Below are 18,608 nucleotides of genomic sequence, written 5' to 3' on the forward strand. Positions count from 1 at the left end.
CTGAAATTCTAAAGTATTATCCAATAATTTTTTAAATCACTCAAAAGAAAACTTTTAAAAATCAAGTATGTTTAGCTGACAATAAGGTCTAACCAATTTAAAACTATAAAGAGTACATCTTTCTTTCCTCCAACTTAACACCCACATTTTCTCTGTAGCTACCTGAATTTGAACAATGCAAAAATATCCAAATGGTTTCATAATAGAATAATTCAACAGTTGTACTTTAATATCTCCTTATTTCTAAGGCATCTAGTTCATCTAAAGTCACTTAAATAAGTTGCCTGTTTATGCTATTGAGATACTATTCTATGTAAAAACTATATTATGTAACATATTGACTATATTAAAAACCACTTGCCAATAGTAGGGCTATTTAAAAAAAACTTTTTTACTCTATTTTCTAGAATGTATCAAACTGATAACTTTATAGGCAATATAAATACTTCGCAGTAACACCACACTAATACAAATAACATAAAAATATCAACGAGACTTATCTATTGAGTTGTCATGTAGACAAAGTTTATGAATTGGAATTCATAAACTAAACTAAAAGATTCACTAAAAATTATTTTAGAATTTTGAGGGGTTAAGTATGAGAAAATAAAACATAACAAAATACGTTATAACCCTACAGATGCAAATGAACCTACTTTCCTCCCTAACCTTTTACTTTTATCCATACCGTTTTATATTATCCCTCTTTTCCAAATTAAATTTCCTTATCATTCTTGTGCTTAATTCTTTTTCTATTTTTTTTTTCTGTAGAAAATGACAAGATGACTAGAAGAATGTTGATGCTAGTAACTGAAACAGGGGAGTCAGAAATACCAACTTGACAGAGGGCAATTTGTAAACAAACATTTACAAAGCACCCATCATGTGCTAAGCTAAGTGTTGAGGATACAATGACATGCAAAATATTCCCTGCTCCCAAGGAACTCACATTCTAATGGGAAAGACAATATGTACATATATGCATATATACAAGATACATACAAAGTAGATACAAGGTAACATTAAAGAAGAAAGGCATTAGTAAAAGACCTCATGAAGATACTGTATTATCTGAGACCTGAAGAAAACCAGGGATTATTGTCAGATTTTAAGATTTTTGTAAACCCTAACGCATCTTATAAACATGAATTATCAAAAGGTGTTGACCAAATGGGAGAGACATGATTTCATGAGAGCCTTTGCAAGGATGAAGGAGGGGGAACTAATACTGGTATAACGAGCAAAAACAAGTAGGATATATTACTTCTACTCTGCTGTTTGGAGGTAGAAGAGAAATGAAGCAGTAAACCAGAAATTCCTCAGCTATACTCTTTGAAAAAGCCTTTTGCCCTTGGTGCTTCTAACTTAGTCATGCTCCTCATTATCTTCTAAAATGGCTTCCAAGCTCAGCAACTAAACCCTCCTGTCTCCAAAATTACCAGCCCTCTCTTAATTGGCAAATCTTACAGCCTTTTCTTAATCCTCATCCTGTCTGATCTTCCTTTCAGCATTTATACTACCCAGGGTTTGATTATTACCTGGATGCAGTTCCCAGAACTGCACATTGAACCCTTGTCTTTCTTCTGAACTCCAGTCCAACATTCTGAACTGTCTATATCTCATAAGTATTTTTTCAAATCAACATGTCAAAGATAGAACTCAGCTTCCCTCAAACCTACCCCATCTCCAAAATTCTCTTTTCTTTTGCATGCACTACCATGCTTCTAGTCATTCAGGTTTGCGACCTTGGTTTCATCATCAACTCATAATTCACACTCACCCCACATAACCAATCAGTTGTCAAATTTTATCTCCACAACACCTTTCATCTGTTCCTTTTTCCCTATTCACATAGCAACCACTCTAGTTTAAGCCCTCATCACCAATAACCTGGATTACCTCAATAATCTTTCCAATTGTTCTTTCTGCCTTATCTCTATCCAGACTAGGCTATCTCCCACCCAGCTACCACAATGATTTTTCAATGGCACAGGTCTGATGATGTCCCTCACTTCTCTACTACTTCAGAGACAACTAGCTAATGCAGTATATGAGGGTGCTAAGCCTGGAGTAAGATCTGAATTCAAATATGGCCTCAGATTCTTAACCAACTATAACCCTGGACAGGTCAATGAACTCCTATATGCCTCAGTTTCCTCAACTGTAAAAAGGTGAAAGTAACAGCACATACCCTCAACAGGGCTTTTGTTAGGATCAACAAGATAAAAAAAGTGCACAGCACAATGCCTGGCACATGGTAGATCCTTAATAAATGTTAGCTGACTATTATGGCCTCCATCCCAATTTCATGTTATACAAAATCTGGAGATCATTATTCATGACTTTGGGGTTTCAGTTATATCATCATTTCACTGTGCAAATTGACATCAATAAAATAATGAAATATTTATTAATCATGGAAGCAAAAGATAAAAATACAGTAAATCTGATAAAAATCAAAGGTGAGATAACAGATAACTGCAACAGTCAGAGCAACTAAAAATTCTTCTTATACTGAAACTTACAATTTACTGCTCTGTAATACAATTATACATACAGTGGACCTTACCTCTGGACTACAGAGTAAACTCCTTTAGAGTAAGGGCTCTATGTCTTTAAATCCACGTGCAAAATAAGCACTAAAAATATGTGAAGAATGAATGAAAATTAAGTTCTATCCAGGTTAAAAAAGAGTAGGTACTGAGAAGCAGAAGTATAGATTGCAGACAATTGGGGATGCAAATACACTGAAGTGAAAGAAAATCTGGAATTAGAGAAGCAAAAAGCAATAATGTTAAAAGATAATATGATCTCCATATAAGCTAAACATATTGACCCTGAAGACAGGATGCATAGAGACAACTTAAGGATTACAAAACTCCCAGAAGAACATAACAAATCAAAAAACCTGAATACCATGATACAAGAAAAGAAAACTGCCCCAAACTTCTAAGCACAATAAACAAAGTATCAACCAAAAGAATACACTGGTAACCTCCAGAAAAACATTCTTATGCCGCAAATTCCAAGATGGTTAAATTCCAAATTCCAATGGTTAAATTTAATAAGTCCAGTGAGGAGCAAAAAAATTCTGCAAGCAACCAGGAAAAAACCTTCAAATATAAAAGAAAGAAAATTCAAATAACACAAAACTTTTCTCTCCCCACCAGAAACCATATGAGGGAGTGGAATGTGCTCCAAGGAGGAAAGGAGCTCAAAATACAATCCAAGGTGACCTACCCTGCTTAACCATTAATGAAAAGAAATGGACATTCATCAGTAAAAGAGATATTTGAAACATTTCTAGAAAGAAAATCAGACCTGAAGAAATTATTTGCTTCCCAAATGCCTCAGAAAAAATAAACATAAGAAAGACAAATAAAAACAGTAACTTTCTTTTAAATGTACACCAGGAGACAAGGGTGAAAACAGTAAAACTGAAGTGACAGTAGAGAAACAGGCTTGAAACATTATGGATAAACCTCATGACAAACTGCCTACAAGCAAAATCAATAATTTTTGGTGGGAATAAATTACAGCACGGGAAAGGTACATAAAAGGAGGATCAGGAGTGAGATGATAGACAAAAATATGAGAGAAACTCTAATCAAGGAAAAACCTAATGATAAAGGGAAAATAATTCCTATAGTCTCTCAGGACAAAGGGAAAGGTGTGAGGGAGCAAAGCAAAGAATAAAAAAGGTGGGGGAAGAAATGGAGTGAGATCTTGTTTCAGTGTTGAGAGTATATACCACTGACAAATGCTCCCATGGGAGATATTCTAGAAAGTGAGATCACAGCTTTACGATGGCTATAATCTATAGGGATTTGGTGCTTAAAGAGACTGCTTAGCCTACCTTAGGAAAGGAGGAATCAGAGCTCTGTGATACATATGTGTATGCACACCCTGAGTACGCATATATAAACGACATCCAGACAAGTGGGAAGACTTGTATGCAAGGAGCAGATTGCAAGGCAAATGAAGTAAAATGCCTATGGAGAGGGGAATAATGAACTGTACAATCAAGGGACATAGGACAATTCCTACCATGCGAAAACATCCTTTCTATCACCTGGAAGAATTGGCATTTCTAAAAAGGAGACTTAGAGACAAGATCTACAAGGTAAAAACACGGAAACAGTTAAGAAGAAGGAACTCAAAATGGGCACCTTAGAAGTTTTAATTACATGATGCATACTAAGACTAAAGGACTAAATAAATATAAATGTCATGAATCAAAAAACAAAAGTTTAGATTTAACAGAAAGGGAAGAGAAATAATGAAGAGAATGAGGGAAAGATGCTTTTTGGAAAAAGAAGCAGAAAATTAAAGTTTAAAGGCTAATTAAACAAGTTGAAGAGGAGGAGAGGAAATGAAGATTTTACTTGACTACTTAATTGCGAAGGAGAAAAAAAGAGGAAAAATTAAATAACTACATGAAATCAAGAACGAAAAAGGAACTAGAAAGCAAAACTGAAAAACTAGAGAAAGAAATAACAAGAGGGAGAGGATAGGAGACTTGAGAGTAAGGGGAAGAGAGATAGTGGAAGTAGGGTTTCCTTACGAGAGCTTAAACCAGAATAAATAAAGAGACACAGAAGTGTGTACGCAGAGGTATAGGGATAAGAATATAAAGGATGAAATAATTCCAACTTGCAAGAAGCTTCCATTTCAATATGAGCGACAAGATATACATGTATCACATACACACATACATAGCATTTAAGTATAAGGTAATTTGGGAGGGGAGCAGTAGGAGTTGGGGGGCAACAGGGAAGATTAGTGTCCTTTCACTTAGGAAGAGTTCAAGCAAAGGTCTTCAAGGAGAGGATGGATGGTCAACTAATGGTACCATTGGAGTGAGGAGTGATTCTTTGGTTAAGATCTAGATTATATGACTTTTGATGTACTCTGTAATTCTATGATCTGATTATATCTGTATAGCAGTGCCATTCCTCCCTTTTAATTTTTTGCTTCTGACCTGCTGTAGGACTGGAAGTCAAATAGTTAACTTCTTTGAAAAACTGTATACATAAAAGAGTGACTACTAAATGAAATTGATGAGAAAAAGGTATATAAGATTTGGGGCATGGAATCTGTAACCTTAAGTTGCTTGGAAATCTTTTTTGCTTCCTTCCTGGTTCACATTTGTTATGGATGGATCAGGTTTCTGGTAGCTGACGTACAAATAATATTATATACATAATGTAGCATGTACTATTCATACTGAAGCATGAATGTTTAAATATAACATCACTAGTGACCACAAAAAATATATTAACTAATATTCTCTGAAATACATATTATTTATTTAAATAATTCATATTTCTGCTTGGATAAAAAGCCATAATCTCATAACATGACCAAATATAACCACAAACATAATCTAAAAATTTTTAAGGGAATCACACATTAAGTATCAAATTACCAAAGGATTACTTTATGGAAGTAGAAAAAATAATAACTAAATTCATCTAGAGGAAAAGGACAAGACTCTTAAGAGAAATAATGAAAAAAAAAAGTAGGAAGGAAACCAGATGGCAAATATACTACAAACAGCAAGAAGAAAAACAATTTGGTACTGGTTAAAAAACAAGAGAGTTCAATCAACCTAACAGATTAAGTAAGTACACACCTACAGAAACAAACAAATCTAATGGACTAGTGTTTGACAAACTTAAAGACCCCAGCTACTAGGACAAAAATATAGTATTTGAAAAAAACTGCTAGAAAACCCAGACCACATTTGGAAAGAAACTAGATTTAGAATAATGCCTCATACCATATAGAAAGATAATCTCCAAATTGATACATGATCTAGATAAAAGAGGTCACACTATAAAAAAATTAAAGGAACAGGGATGAATTTACCTTTTGGATGTATGGATAGGAGAACAGTTCGTGACCAAATAAATAATAGAGAAGATAACAGAATATAAAGTGGACAATTTTGATCATGTAAAATTTAAAAGTTTTTGCACAAACAGATTCAATGTAATTAAGAGAACAAGTAAAAGGGGAAAAAATTTGCAGCAAATTTCTCTGAAAAATGTCTCATTTCAAAGATATAAGGAACTAGGGGCAGCTAGGTGGTGCAGTAGATAGAGTACTGGCTCTGGAGTCAAGAGTACCTGAGTTCAAATCCAGCCTCAGACACATAACACTCACTAGCTGGGTGACTCTGGGCAAGTCACTTAACCCCAATTGCCTCAGCAAAAACAAAAACACAAAGATATAGGGAACTGATTCAAATTTACGAAAATAAAAATCATTTGCCAATTGATAAATGATCAAAGAATATGAAGTTCTTAAGGAATTATATTATCAAAGCTATATATAGCTGTTAGTAAAAATGTTTCAAATCATTAATAATTACAGAAATACACATTAAACAACTCTGAGGTTCTACTTAAACTAATAAGATTAACAAAGTAGACAAAAAAGGAAAACGAAAATTGTTGGGAGAGGCATTCCTGGTAGAGACGCAAACTGATCCAGCCATTCTAAAAAGCAATTTGAAACTATGCTCCCAAAGTTACTAATATATGCATACTCTTTGACCCAGAGATACAACTACTATGCTTATCAAACACCAAAGAAAGAAGGAAAAATTCTACAAAATCTCGTATAAAAATCACAAACAAAAATTTTAATGGCTGCTCTTTTTATAACAGCAAATAACTGGAAATTAAGGGGAGGCATATTGATTAGGGAATTACAGTATGAACTGTAAGAATGTGATGGAATACTAATGTGCTGGAATGGAGAAACTTTCAGAGGAATCTGCAAAGATTTGTATAAACTGATGCATTATGAGGTGAACAGAAATAGGGAAAAAATTTATACTATAATACAAAAAAGAACAATTCTGAAAGATTTAAGAACTCTGACCAATGAAAATTAATCATGATTCCAAAGAAATCAAAGATGAAGCTCAATATTCAGAATGTGACACACTTTGGGTTATGGCCAATAAGAGCTGCTTTGCTTGACGATGTTTGTTACAAATGTTCTCTTTTACTTTGCTTTGCCCATACCATAACAGGGGGATGGTGGGAATGGGAACAGAAAAAAAAAAGTTTTATAACTGAAAAAAAAAGTTAATTAAAAAAAGAAATCACACAAACTTAATGGTATATCTTTACTTACTTTGGCAACATTTTTAACTGGTTTTCTCTAAGTTCCAAAATCTGAAGTTTTGTTAACCTGTTAAATTAAAAAGAGAGAGAGATTAAAACCAAAATCTGATTACTTTTTATAGAACAATGGCCAACAAAGTGACCACATTAAGGCTGTACTATAATATAAATATAAATAAGGCATTTATTATATGTTCACTAAGTACCATACACTTACTAAGTAAAAAAATTTTATTGTGTAATTACAATGAGGCATATATATTATATATATATATATATGTTATACATATATATAATATATATATATATAAATAAAATACATAGACAAGGAACAAAAAGATAATAGAAACTTATAAAAGCTTGAGGAGCAAAAATATACTTAATATAATTAAGAATACTTTCAAGGCTATCTTTTTGAGGGCCTCCTTTTCTCACTGTTTGTTCATGTTTAACTTTTTGTTTTTCTTTCACTCCTTTGTTTGAATTTCAAAGTTTGTACACAGTTCTGGTCTTTTCATCAGGAATGCTAGGAAGTCTTCTATCTCATTAAAGATCCATTTTTCCTCCTGTAGTATTACACTCAATTTTGATAGGTAAGTTATTTTTGACCATTAAGTTCTCTGCTCCTTTAAAGTGGTGACTGCTAAATTGTGTATGATCTTGTCTGTGTCTCCTTGGTACTTGAATTTCTTTTTCTGACTGTTCACAGTATTTTTGTCTGAACAGGATGATTTGGCTTTCAACTACAGTGTTCTTGGCACTTTCCATTTGGAAATTTCTTTCAGGAGGTGACTGGTGGATTCTACTCCTACATTCCCACTGGTTCTAAAAGATTTCTTGATATATGATGCCTAGGCTCTTTTATTTTGCTCATGACAATCAGATAATCCACTGATTTTTTTTCTCTTCAATCTGTTTTCCAGGTCAGTTGTTTCTGCTGTGAAATCTTCTATTTTCAGCCTTTTTGCTTTGTTTTAATGTTTTTTGTTGCTTCATGGATTGACAATTTGTGTTTTGAGATAAGTCTCCTCTTTGGAAATGAGACAACTGAACCAGAGATATCCTTTGAAATACCTTTTAACTCAGGTTCTAAGAATTCTACTCTAATCAACTGTAAATAACAATCTCACACCAAAAGAACTGATAAAAAAAACATTGCTTCTTCCTTTTAGAAGAGGAGTAAGAGCCTATGTAAGTATAATATGGTATAAATTGTCAGATCTAGTCTCCATGTGGGGTGGTTTGTCTTTAAAAAGATGTTAGCTATTACAAAGTAATTTATAAATACAAGGAAGGGTTAAAGGAAAACGACTAGTAGAAAAACAAAACGTAACTATAACACTTAAAAATATGCTGACTAGAAATAACTGATTAATAATACAGAAGTCATTTCCAAATCAGCTGTCTTTGTACACTCAACTTATTAAAGTAAAGTCAAAATCAATACCAAATTAGAATAATAAAAATGAGATAAATATAAAATATGTGCAATTGAGGCAACTTCAAACTGAACTATTTAAACAAAATAGACTCAAAATGGGCAGAAAAAAGAATAGACTACACACATGTTATCATAATTTGTTTAGGAAATTTAACTTATACAAGTCAATGGAAACAATGAGGGCAATTAAAGAACCTAGAAAATGTCTTAGTCAGCAAACATTTTTTACGTCACTGCCAAGTAGAGAAACATGAATTTAAACACCTTTGTAAAATGTTACAAAGAAGAATGACATAAGATTACACATTGCAGTAACTTACAAAATAGCACAAAATAGTGAAGGGAATAAATAAGTTTACAGAAAGAAAGCTGGGCAGGTCATCCAATTAAGCCAGCTCATGAGCATCCAAAACCAGAAAATGAAAAACAAAAGAAAATCTGTCAAGATTTACATAACTATATTCTGAAACAATGATAGCAGAGTCAACATATTTGAAAGAAGAGGAAGCAGAAATTCATTCAAGCATGTGGAGAATAAGAGAAGTTCTAAAAGAACCAAAACACAAAGAGTTCCATGATGATAGGACAATTTTAGGTTGTTGAGAAATCAATTAACTAATAATTATTTATTAATCATCTATTATGTGCCAAGCAAGACATCTGAAAGAGAGAAGAATTTTAAATACTTGGGGGAAAACACAGAACTTATTAACAGCAACAACAAAACAACTGAGAAAACATCCAATTTTTCCCTTGATATAGAGTTAAATATAATACCAGGCAAAATAAAGAGAAAGATAACTGAATGTAGGGGGTTGGGGACAAGTTTTCAAGGAAGTATCATTTGAACCAAATTGTAAAGGAAGACACAAACTGAGAGGCACAGAAAAGCTAAGAAGGCATTGAAGTCAATCAGTCCACATTCTACGGGGAGGAGACAACATGTAAATAACCAGGTATATGAAAGATGCACATGGTAGAGGGAAGATAATCTCAGAAAGGAAGGTACTAACTGGGGGACTGGGAAAAGCCTCCTGAAGGTGAGATTTGAGGTGAGTCTTAAGGAAGCTAAAGAAACTACAAGTTGGCAGTGAGGCAGTAGACCACCCCAGGAATGGAGGGGCAGCCAGTGCAAGGGAAGGAAAGAGGAAATGGAGTGTTCTGTCTGAGTAACATGAAGCAGGCCAGTATGGATGGAATGCCAATGAAATAAAGGGGAGGCAGGAATAAAAGGCAGGAAGAGGCCAGGTAATGAAGAGCTTTAAATGCCAAAGATAGCTTATATTTGACTCTGGTGCTAACAGAGAGCCAACTCGGTTTTCAAATGTATTCAGTTACTGAATGGAAGGAAGTAACATGGTTAGACTCATGCTTTATAAAGAACACATTGGCAGCTAGCTGTGTGGAGAGTGGATTAGAGAAGGGAGAGACATGAGGCACAGAGACCAATTAAAAAGGGACAGAAAGTTTATTATCCAGGAGAGAAATAATCAGGGCTTCAACTGTGTTAAGCAGAGACAAGGTAAGTGATGGTGTGTACATAACAAGATTTGACAAAAGACACAATGCAAGCCTGGGTGATTAAAGAACCTTTGACAGGAAAGTTAGGAAGAAGTGGGAGGCTTGGGTGTGGGGAAGAGATAATGAGCTCTGTTTTAGCTATTTTGATTATAAAATGCCTACAAGGCTATCCAACTAGAGATGTACAAACGACAACTGTTAATGCAGGGTGGAACTAAGGAGAAAAATTAGAAGGCTCAATACGGATCTGGGAAACATCAGCAAAGAAATAATAACTAAACCCACAAGAGCTAATGTATATAGTACAAAAACAGAAGAGGGCCCAACAAAGAAGACTGACTGACACACACCTAAAGTTAGCGGGACTGGCATGAAAAACCAACAAAGGATACTAGGAAGGAGTACCTGCAAGAGTAGTGTCACAAGAACCTCAAGAAGAGAGAGTATATTAGATAAGCAAATTATCATCAGTGTCAAATGCTGAACAGAGGTCAAGAAGGGGGAAAACTGAGGAAAAGCCATGAGATACAATAATTAAAAGTTGATTGGCAAATCAACTTTTTTATTGGAGACAATAGTTTCAGCTGAAAGATGAGGGCAGAAGCCCAACTACAGGGCATTTAAAAGAGTAAGAAGAAGTAGAAATACAGGGAACCATCTTTCTTTTTTTTTCTTTTCTTTTTTTCCCAGGCAATTGGGGGTTAAGTGACTTGCCTAGGGTCACACAGCTAGTAAGTGTCAGGTGTTTGGTCTGAGGCCGGATTTGAACTCAGGTCCTCCTGACTTCAGGGCCGGTGCTCTATCCACTGTGCCACCTAGCTGCCCCCAGGGAACCATCTTTCTTAAGGAGTTTAGGCAAAATGGAGGAATAGCATGATCAAATAAGGGTTTCTTAAAGATAGGGTAGATACATAAATGTTTGCAGGCATCTGGGAATAGCCCGAGCAGGGGAGAGACTGAAGAGGAAAAAATAGGGAATCCAGTGGGGGCAATATGTGGAAAAAGAGGGGAGAGGTTTGAATCTATAGTGCATATAGAGGGGTGGGCCTTTGCAAGGAGAATAGCCTGAGACCAGAAAGAAAAGAGAGATAGCAGGGGAAAATGTCTGAGTAATGTAAGATGATAAAACAGAAGAGGGAGCCCTTAGCAAATAGCCTCAATTTTCTATGAGGCAAAGTTCTCAGCAAAAACTAAAGGGAGTGGTGATATTGGAACCCTGGGGACAGAAATTTGGGTACAGTACTTCTCCAGGAGAGAAGTAATGAGGACTTGAACTATCATGGTAACTGTGTTAAGCAGAGACAAGGTAAGTGATGGAGTATATATAACAAGATTTGACAAAAGACACAATGCAAGCCTGGTTGATTAGAGGACCCTGTGGAGTGGAACAATGATTCAATTAAGGAGAAGTCGAATATCTAGTAAGGGCCTAGCTATGATTAGATAACATAAATTTGTAGCGGAGTTAATGAACTCGGTTTCATTTCTTCCAGGTCCATTTAAAATACAAATATGATAGGTTTGAAGCTGAAAGAAATCCAGGTTTGGATTTTGGCAGGGTGTGTTCAGTGATAAGACAAGAAAGCAAGGGATTCCACAGTAGATGACTGTACAACTGAATGGTTTGACCAAGTTTCCAGGATAATGAAAAGATAATGGTATGGCCAATGTTAGAATGAAGACCTAAAAAAGAACTATTGGCTAGAAGGAAATGAAGTCATGTTGCTGGGGAAGAACAAGGCCAGTCATTATAGAAAGTATGCTAACCACCATGCAATGAGTCCAGGCAGAACACCGGTGGTTGAAAAGAAATCTATTGACTGCAACATGTAATGTATAAGGATCTTCCTCAAAATTTAACCTCGTGGCAGGTGGTAATGCCTGAGTCCCCCAGGAGGCCGGCCTCATAAGAGGTGAGAATGGAAGGGGTTAGTCATGCAGGGTTAAGTGGATGGAAACCAGCAATCAGGTCTTCTCTGAGACAAGACCTCAGGGGCCAACCAATGAAGAAGATTCAAGACAGAGCCAACTGAAGCAGGGAACTTGCTTGGGGGATGGCTGCAAGGACCAAGTTCCGCAGAAAGTCCTAACAAAGAGCCTAACAAAACTAAGAAGTAAGATCTAGTAGTCCTGTGCAAATACACAGAAATAAGAGGTGGTGAGTTAAGTTTAAGAAATAGTAAGTTGTCTAGTTCGCCAGCATATAGAAATAAGAATGTAGAGGCAGAAGTCAGACTGAGACAAAAGACTGAAGTATTTGTATTTTAATCTAAAAACAACATGGAGACACTGAAAGGTTCTGAGCAGAGAAGTGAAGGAACACTCAAACTTCTATATTAGGAAGAAGAAAACATTTTCCACTAATGATCAATTTTTATTTTACATTCAATTACAAATTTGCTGGAGGCCAGGTGGGGAGAGCTCTCATTGTTTCCATTTCTTGGTTTTTGGGGGTTTTGGTAGTTTCATCTTGTTGTGGAAGAAGGACAGGCAGAGTAAAAAGAAAGACATTCACATTTCTTGTCACTTAAGCAATATGGTTTAGTACAGAACCCTCGTTCCTAGTCCCAACTTGATTCCTGATTCAATAAGCAAACCTCACTGCCTCCTTAGGACTCAGTTTTCCTATCTCTGAAATAAGAACAAGAGGATAAAATGAGAATAAATGGCAAATTGTAATGATTATAATGGAATAAGAACCAATGAGAATCACAAACAATAGCTGTGTTAGGATGACTGTTGGGGAGGTGAAAAACAATGTGCAAAGAAATGATTACAAAAATACAGTTTCTGAGGGGCAGCTAGGTGGCACAATGGATAGAGTGCCAGCCCTGAAGTCAGGAGGACCTGAGTTCAATTCCGGCCTCAGACCAAACACCTGACACTTACTAGCTGTGTGACCCTGGGCAAGTCACTTAACCCCAATTGCAAAAAAAAAAAAAATATCTGCTATCTGAAAAAACACTTTGTGGGGAGTCTGATAACACCCTTTGGTATAGGCATGAAATTAAATTTACCAGGTTTTTTTTAAAAAATTCTAAATATTATCACAATCAAAAAGCAAGATGATACAGTGGAAAGAGCACTGAAATTGGAGTACGTAACCTCTTCAATCCAGGTCCTGCCCACCTAAAAGCTTTGTGAGCTTGGATAAGTCATTTCCATCCTATAGGTCTCAGTTTGTCCATCTGTGAAAGGATGATGTAGTTGGATCTTACAATCTATGAAGTCCCTTTTCAACTCTAAAATCCCACAATCTTACTATTCAGAGTATACAGTATACATATTAAAAATAACCACTATGCTGTTTTTTTTTCCCCATTACAATTTACTTAGGAAAATGTACAGTGCAGGCAAACTAAAGGAAAAAAAATTGGAAAAAATATAACTGGAAAAATGACATTAATTTTAATAAACTAAAAATTCTGAAAAGTTAATTAAAAGAACTAAGAAAGGTACTTGTGTTATTATATGTACTTGAAAAAATTAAATGTATATATATCAATACCACTTACCTGCCAAAATTGGCTGGCAAGAACTCAAGGAAAGCATCATTCAGATACAGCTGAGTTAGGTTTAAAAGTTGAGAAAATCCATCCGGAAGTCTGTACGAAAAACAACATCTTCAATTTAATTCATGTGCAGCATTTTAACGTGAACTTTTTTCGGTATTAAAGTCATCAAGATTTTTTAAAGAACACATGATACTGGTATGCATCTCTTTAATTCTTCTATCTGTGCTTCTCCAATTGAGATTCCTTTTTGTTGTGATTTAATAATAAAACATATACATTTAAACAACATTTGAAAGTTTATGACAAACTTTCTTGTTGATCTTTATAATACAAAAAATTATACCAAGTAGCCATCTATGTCAATTCAGGGTAAGTCAGGGTAAGACAAAACCCACAAATAATCTCCAAACTTCTTACTTCTTTCAAGGGTCAATGACTTACTTCATTGGTATAGGTACCTCCTTCTACCAATGCAGATAAGAGTCATTCCATAATTTGACAGGTGGCTAAACAAAAATAATTACCCAGGTAGGGCAAATACAATTTAGATGAAAAGCAGTGTGGCATGGCAGATAAAGGTGCAGCCTTCCTGGAGTAAGGAAGACTTGCATTCAAAGTCCTCCAACTGATATATACTAGCTATGTGTCACCTAGTAATTTTTTATAACATTTCAGTGTCCCTTCAGCTATCGACTGAACAATATGTATTTATTAAGCACCTTTATACACCAAGTGCTAGAAATAAAAATGAAAAGAAGAAAAGAATCCCTGCTTACGAGAAACTTATAATTTGGTGAAGGGGGAGGGGAGACAAATAGATACAAAACTTATAGGCAACAAATAAAAGGTGGTTAGAGAAGGAAGGCCTAAGTAGTTGTGGGGATAGGGAATGGGTTCACATGCAGAACGTGTTACATGAACTGTGTCCTGAAGAAAGAGAGGTGTTCGATAAGGTGGATTTGAGGAGGGAGAACCTTCCAAACAAAGGGGACAGGAAATGAAGTTGTATGTGAGAGGTACAGAGATAAGGCCAATGTGGCTGGTTCATAGAGTACAGAAAGTAGAATAGTGTACAACGAAATTGGAAAGATATATTGTGAATAACATTAAAAGCCAAAAAGAATTCTTCTTTTAACCTAGAAACAATAGGAAGCCACTGGAGAGTGTTAAATAGGGTAATAATATGGTTAAAATCTGCTCTTAAGGAAAATAACTTTAGCAGAAGTATAGAAGAAATATGGAAGTGGAGAGACTTGAAGCAGGGAAACCAACATAGAAGCCATTGCAGTAATCTAGGCATGAGGTGATGAGGACCAGAACTAAGGCAGAGCTGTGTGAGTAGAATTGGGGGTGGGAGTGGGGAGAATGGGAAGGAGAGAGGGAGAGGGAGAGAGAGAGAGAGAGAGAGAGAGAGAGAGAGAGAGAGAGAGAGAGAGAGAGAGAGAGAGAGAGAGAGAGAGAGAGAGCGCGAGCAAGCAAAATCTGAGAAATGATTAGACATGCAGGGTGAGTGGAAGAGGAGACAAAAAAGAAAGCTAAAGTTGAAAACCTTGGGGACTGGAAGGATGGTAGTGTCCTCAACAGAAAGAGGAAACTTTGGAAGAGAGGTACATTTCAAGAGGAAGGAGTTTTGTATTGGAGATATTAACCTTGAAATGTCTCTTAGACATCCACTTTGAAATAGCCAGTAGGTAGTTGGTGACTGCTGAACTTGAGGGGAGAAACTGGAGTTGGATATATAGATCTTTTAGTTGATCTTTACTTGCTCTTTAGTTGTCTGGAGATAATAATTAAACCATAAAAGATGATAAAGTCACCAAGAGAGTGTGTACAGGGACAGAAGAGGGTAATATCCATACTCAGAGGGCATGATATAAATAATAAGCCAGCAAAGGATACTAAGCAGTTGTATAGGGAGAAGGAAAATCAAGAGAGAGTAGTAGTGCCATGAAAACCCAGAAAGAGAGAGTATCTAGGAGAAGGTAATCAATAGTGTTAAATGGGGCAAAGCAATCAAAAAGAATGAGGACTGAGAAAAAACAACCAGATTTGGTAATTAAAAGATCACTGACAACCTTGAAGAAAATAATTTCAGCTGGGCAATGGGTAAGAGCCAGGTAAGAGAGAAGTAGAGGCAATGAGTACAGACAATTTCAAAGAGTTTAGAAAAGAAAGTCTGAAAGATACACAATGATAGCTTAAGGAGATGATGGAGTCTAAGGATAAAATTTGGGAATATCTAAAGGCAGTTGAGAAAGAATCAATAGATAGATGGTTGAAAATTAAGAGTGGAGGGAGGATGTGGGAATGACTTCAGAGGAAATCAACTGAAGAAGACAGGATGGTTTTAGATAAATCGCCCAGGTGTATGAGCGGAAGAAGTTTGTCAGAATTCCTCATCCTGAGGAATTACCACATGTTTTTTATTACCACATGGATTGCCCCCTAAATTCCTTCCCCAAAACTTGGTAATATGTCCCAAATACAAAGAAAAATTATCAAGAAACAGACTCAATACCCAATGATTAAAAAAAATCTAACTAGATAGGAAAAATTTTTAAATGTACAGGTTTAGCAACTAATTTTAATGTAAAATTGATTGGTGCTAGTCAAAAAACTGTAACTGATAAACCATACTATAAAATTAACATTCATTATAATATTTAAAATTATATTTAATTGGACTTAAGGGCACAAATTTTATTGGTTTTCAATAATTATTTTTGGTGCTATATAAAAACCAGAGAAGCAGGATGGTACAGAGGCTAGAGAGTCAGTATCATGAGTCAGAAATGAATGAAAATGAATGAAAAAGTAATCATTAAATTGTGCAAAGCACTGTGCTAAGCACTGGGAATATAAATAGAAAAACAGATGCCTCTAATATATGCAAGCTATGACACTGGGCAAACTTTTCAATATGCCCTAAGGCAATGCTCTAAGAGAGAACACTTTGCAAAAATAAATGAAGTACAATGGAAGATGGAAGTTTCTTGGTCACCAGCTCCCTTATACCCAGGAAATAACAAGTCTAGTCCAACAAATAAAAATGCTAATGCTTGCAGCCTATAAGTTAGTTACTAAGAAGACAAGGTAACAATCACATAATAGCTAAACAGTTAAAAAACAGTCCGTTAAAAATTCTGCAGATGAATTCTGATAAAGATAAATTGAATACTAAGTAATTTTATCAGTACAAATACTCAAAAACTGTTGTTAAAAGTAAAAGATAAAGTCCTATGTAAAAAATCCTAAGTTGTATCATAATTCTTATTTAAAATAGTACTATCTGAAATACGAATATTCATAACCTAACATGCAATGTCCTGTAGATATCTCAAACTCAGCACAGTCAAAAAAGAACTAGTTATCTTTCCCCATAAACCTCTATCCTCTACTGACCTTCCCTATTTTTACTGAAGGCAACACCAGACTTCCAGTCATTCAGGTTCATAATCTTGCCATCACTCTTAACCCCACAGAAATTTCTAGCTGTATCTATCTATTCTTTCTTCTCTATTGACAAGGTCATAACTCTAACTTTCAAGCTTTCATTATCTCTAGCCCAAACAATTTCAAAGGTTAGCTCTATAACTCAAATCTATACTCACTCAAATGATCCTCCACATAGCTGCTAAAATGATTTTCAAATGTTGGACTGCCCAGGCCACTTTCCTTCTCAAACTCCAAGGGTTCCCTGTTGCCTTTAAGATCAAATCTGAATTATGGTTTGGCTTTCAAACCCCTTCACAACCCGGTCCTAATCTACCTTTCCAACTTTCCTACACTTGTTGGTCAAGTCGGACTTGGCCTTTTTTTGCTATTATTCCTCACATGTTCTACCCTATCTCCCATCGTTGTGCCTTCGCTCAGTGGTTTTTCTCTATGCCTAGAACGCAGTCCCAGCTAATCTCTGCCTTTCAAAGCCCTTGCTTCCTTCAAAACTAAGATCAATTACCATTTCCATATGAAGCTCCTTCCCTGATCTCCTGCAGATGCTATAGCCACCCTTGTTATACTTTTATGTACGTTTGCCTACTCCTACAGAATGTAAGCTTCTTGGGGGCAGTGAGGTGGTGCAGTAGATAGAGCACCAGCCCTGGATTCAGGAGGGCCTGAGTTCAAATTGGACCTCAGACAAATAACACTTACTAGCTGTGTGACCCTGGGCAAGTCATATAACCCCACTGCCTAGCAAAAAAAAAAAAAAAAGAACGTAAGCTTCTTGAGGGCAGTGTCAATTTCACTTCTGTGTTTGTATACCCTCTGTCCTGGCACATAATAAGCATTTAATAAATGCTTATTTGTGCACATACAAATATCCCTCTGTTTAGACACACAGACAAACATTTATAAACATAATACTTCTGACTATATAGTAAATGAACCAGAATGACTACACAGCTACTGTGGAGTTTCGATAAAATGTTTAAAATGGGGGTGGGGAGTTTTATATTCAATTTTGATCCCAATGGATAAGGATTTGATTACTAAAACTCAGAGTAAATGAGCTTTGTCTTCCTTTCACATTTTTACTGACACTTTCATCTATATATATATAATTAGTTGGTAACAAAAAAAAAATCATTTTCCATTCTCCAACCCAGTAGGAGTACCAGACGAACTTTTAAGTGAAAACAATTCTGAAGATAAAAGCCTATACATTTATAAAGAAAGGGTAGAGTTCTGCTATTCTTTTATATCATTTGGAGAGGTGAGGCAATCTATTCTCCTCATGAAGTGGACAACCAAAGCAGACTGTAAAAGAGGGAGAGGAAAAGACACAGACCACAGGCAAGTGGATCAAGACCTTCACTACTTTAATTAAATGCAATTCCATTCCATCTAAACATTTATAAAACAACTACATTATGTGAAGGGAACCATACTAGCCAAAAAACAACAAATACTACTACTACAACAACTACTACCACCATTAACATAATATTTTAAGGTCTGTAAAGGTCTTCACATTATTATATGTTTATATTA

The 18,608-nt window shown here is 35.5% G+C and overlaps 1 protein-coding gene across 1 annotated transcript in view; it reads right to left on the reverse strand.

The window, feature by feature from the left end:
• The window catches only part of ERBIN (erbb2 interacting protein), a 185,428-nt gene that overhangs the window by 64,321 nt on the left and 102,499 nt on the right, over positions 1 to 18,608 (reverse strand). The window contains 2 exon segments of the mRNA XM_021007253.2: positions 7,150 to 7,206; positions 13,617 to 13,706. Of these exon segments, the coding sequence (XP_020862912.1) occupies positions 7,150 to 7,206; positions 13,617 to 13,706 (147 nt within the window).

Source organism: Phascolarctos cinereus, unplaced genomic scaffold, assembly GCF_003287225.1.
Source record: "Phascolarctos cinereus isolate Bilbo 61053 unplaced genomic scaffold, phaCin_HiC Scaffold_4;HRSCAF=312, whole genome shotgun sequence".
NCBI lineage: Eukaryota > Metazoa > Chordata > Mammalia > Diprotodontia > Phascolarctidae > Phascolarctos > Phascolarctos cinereus.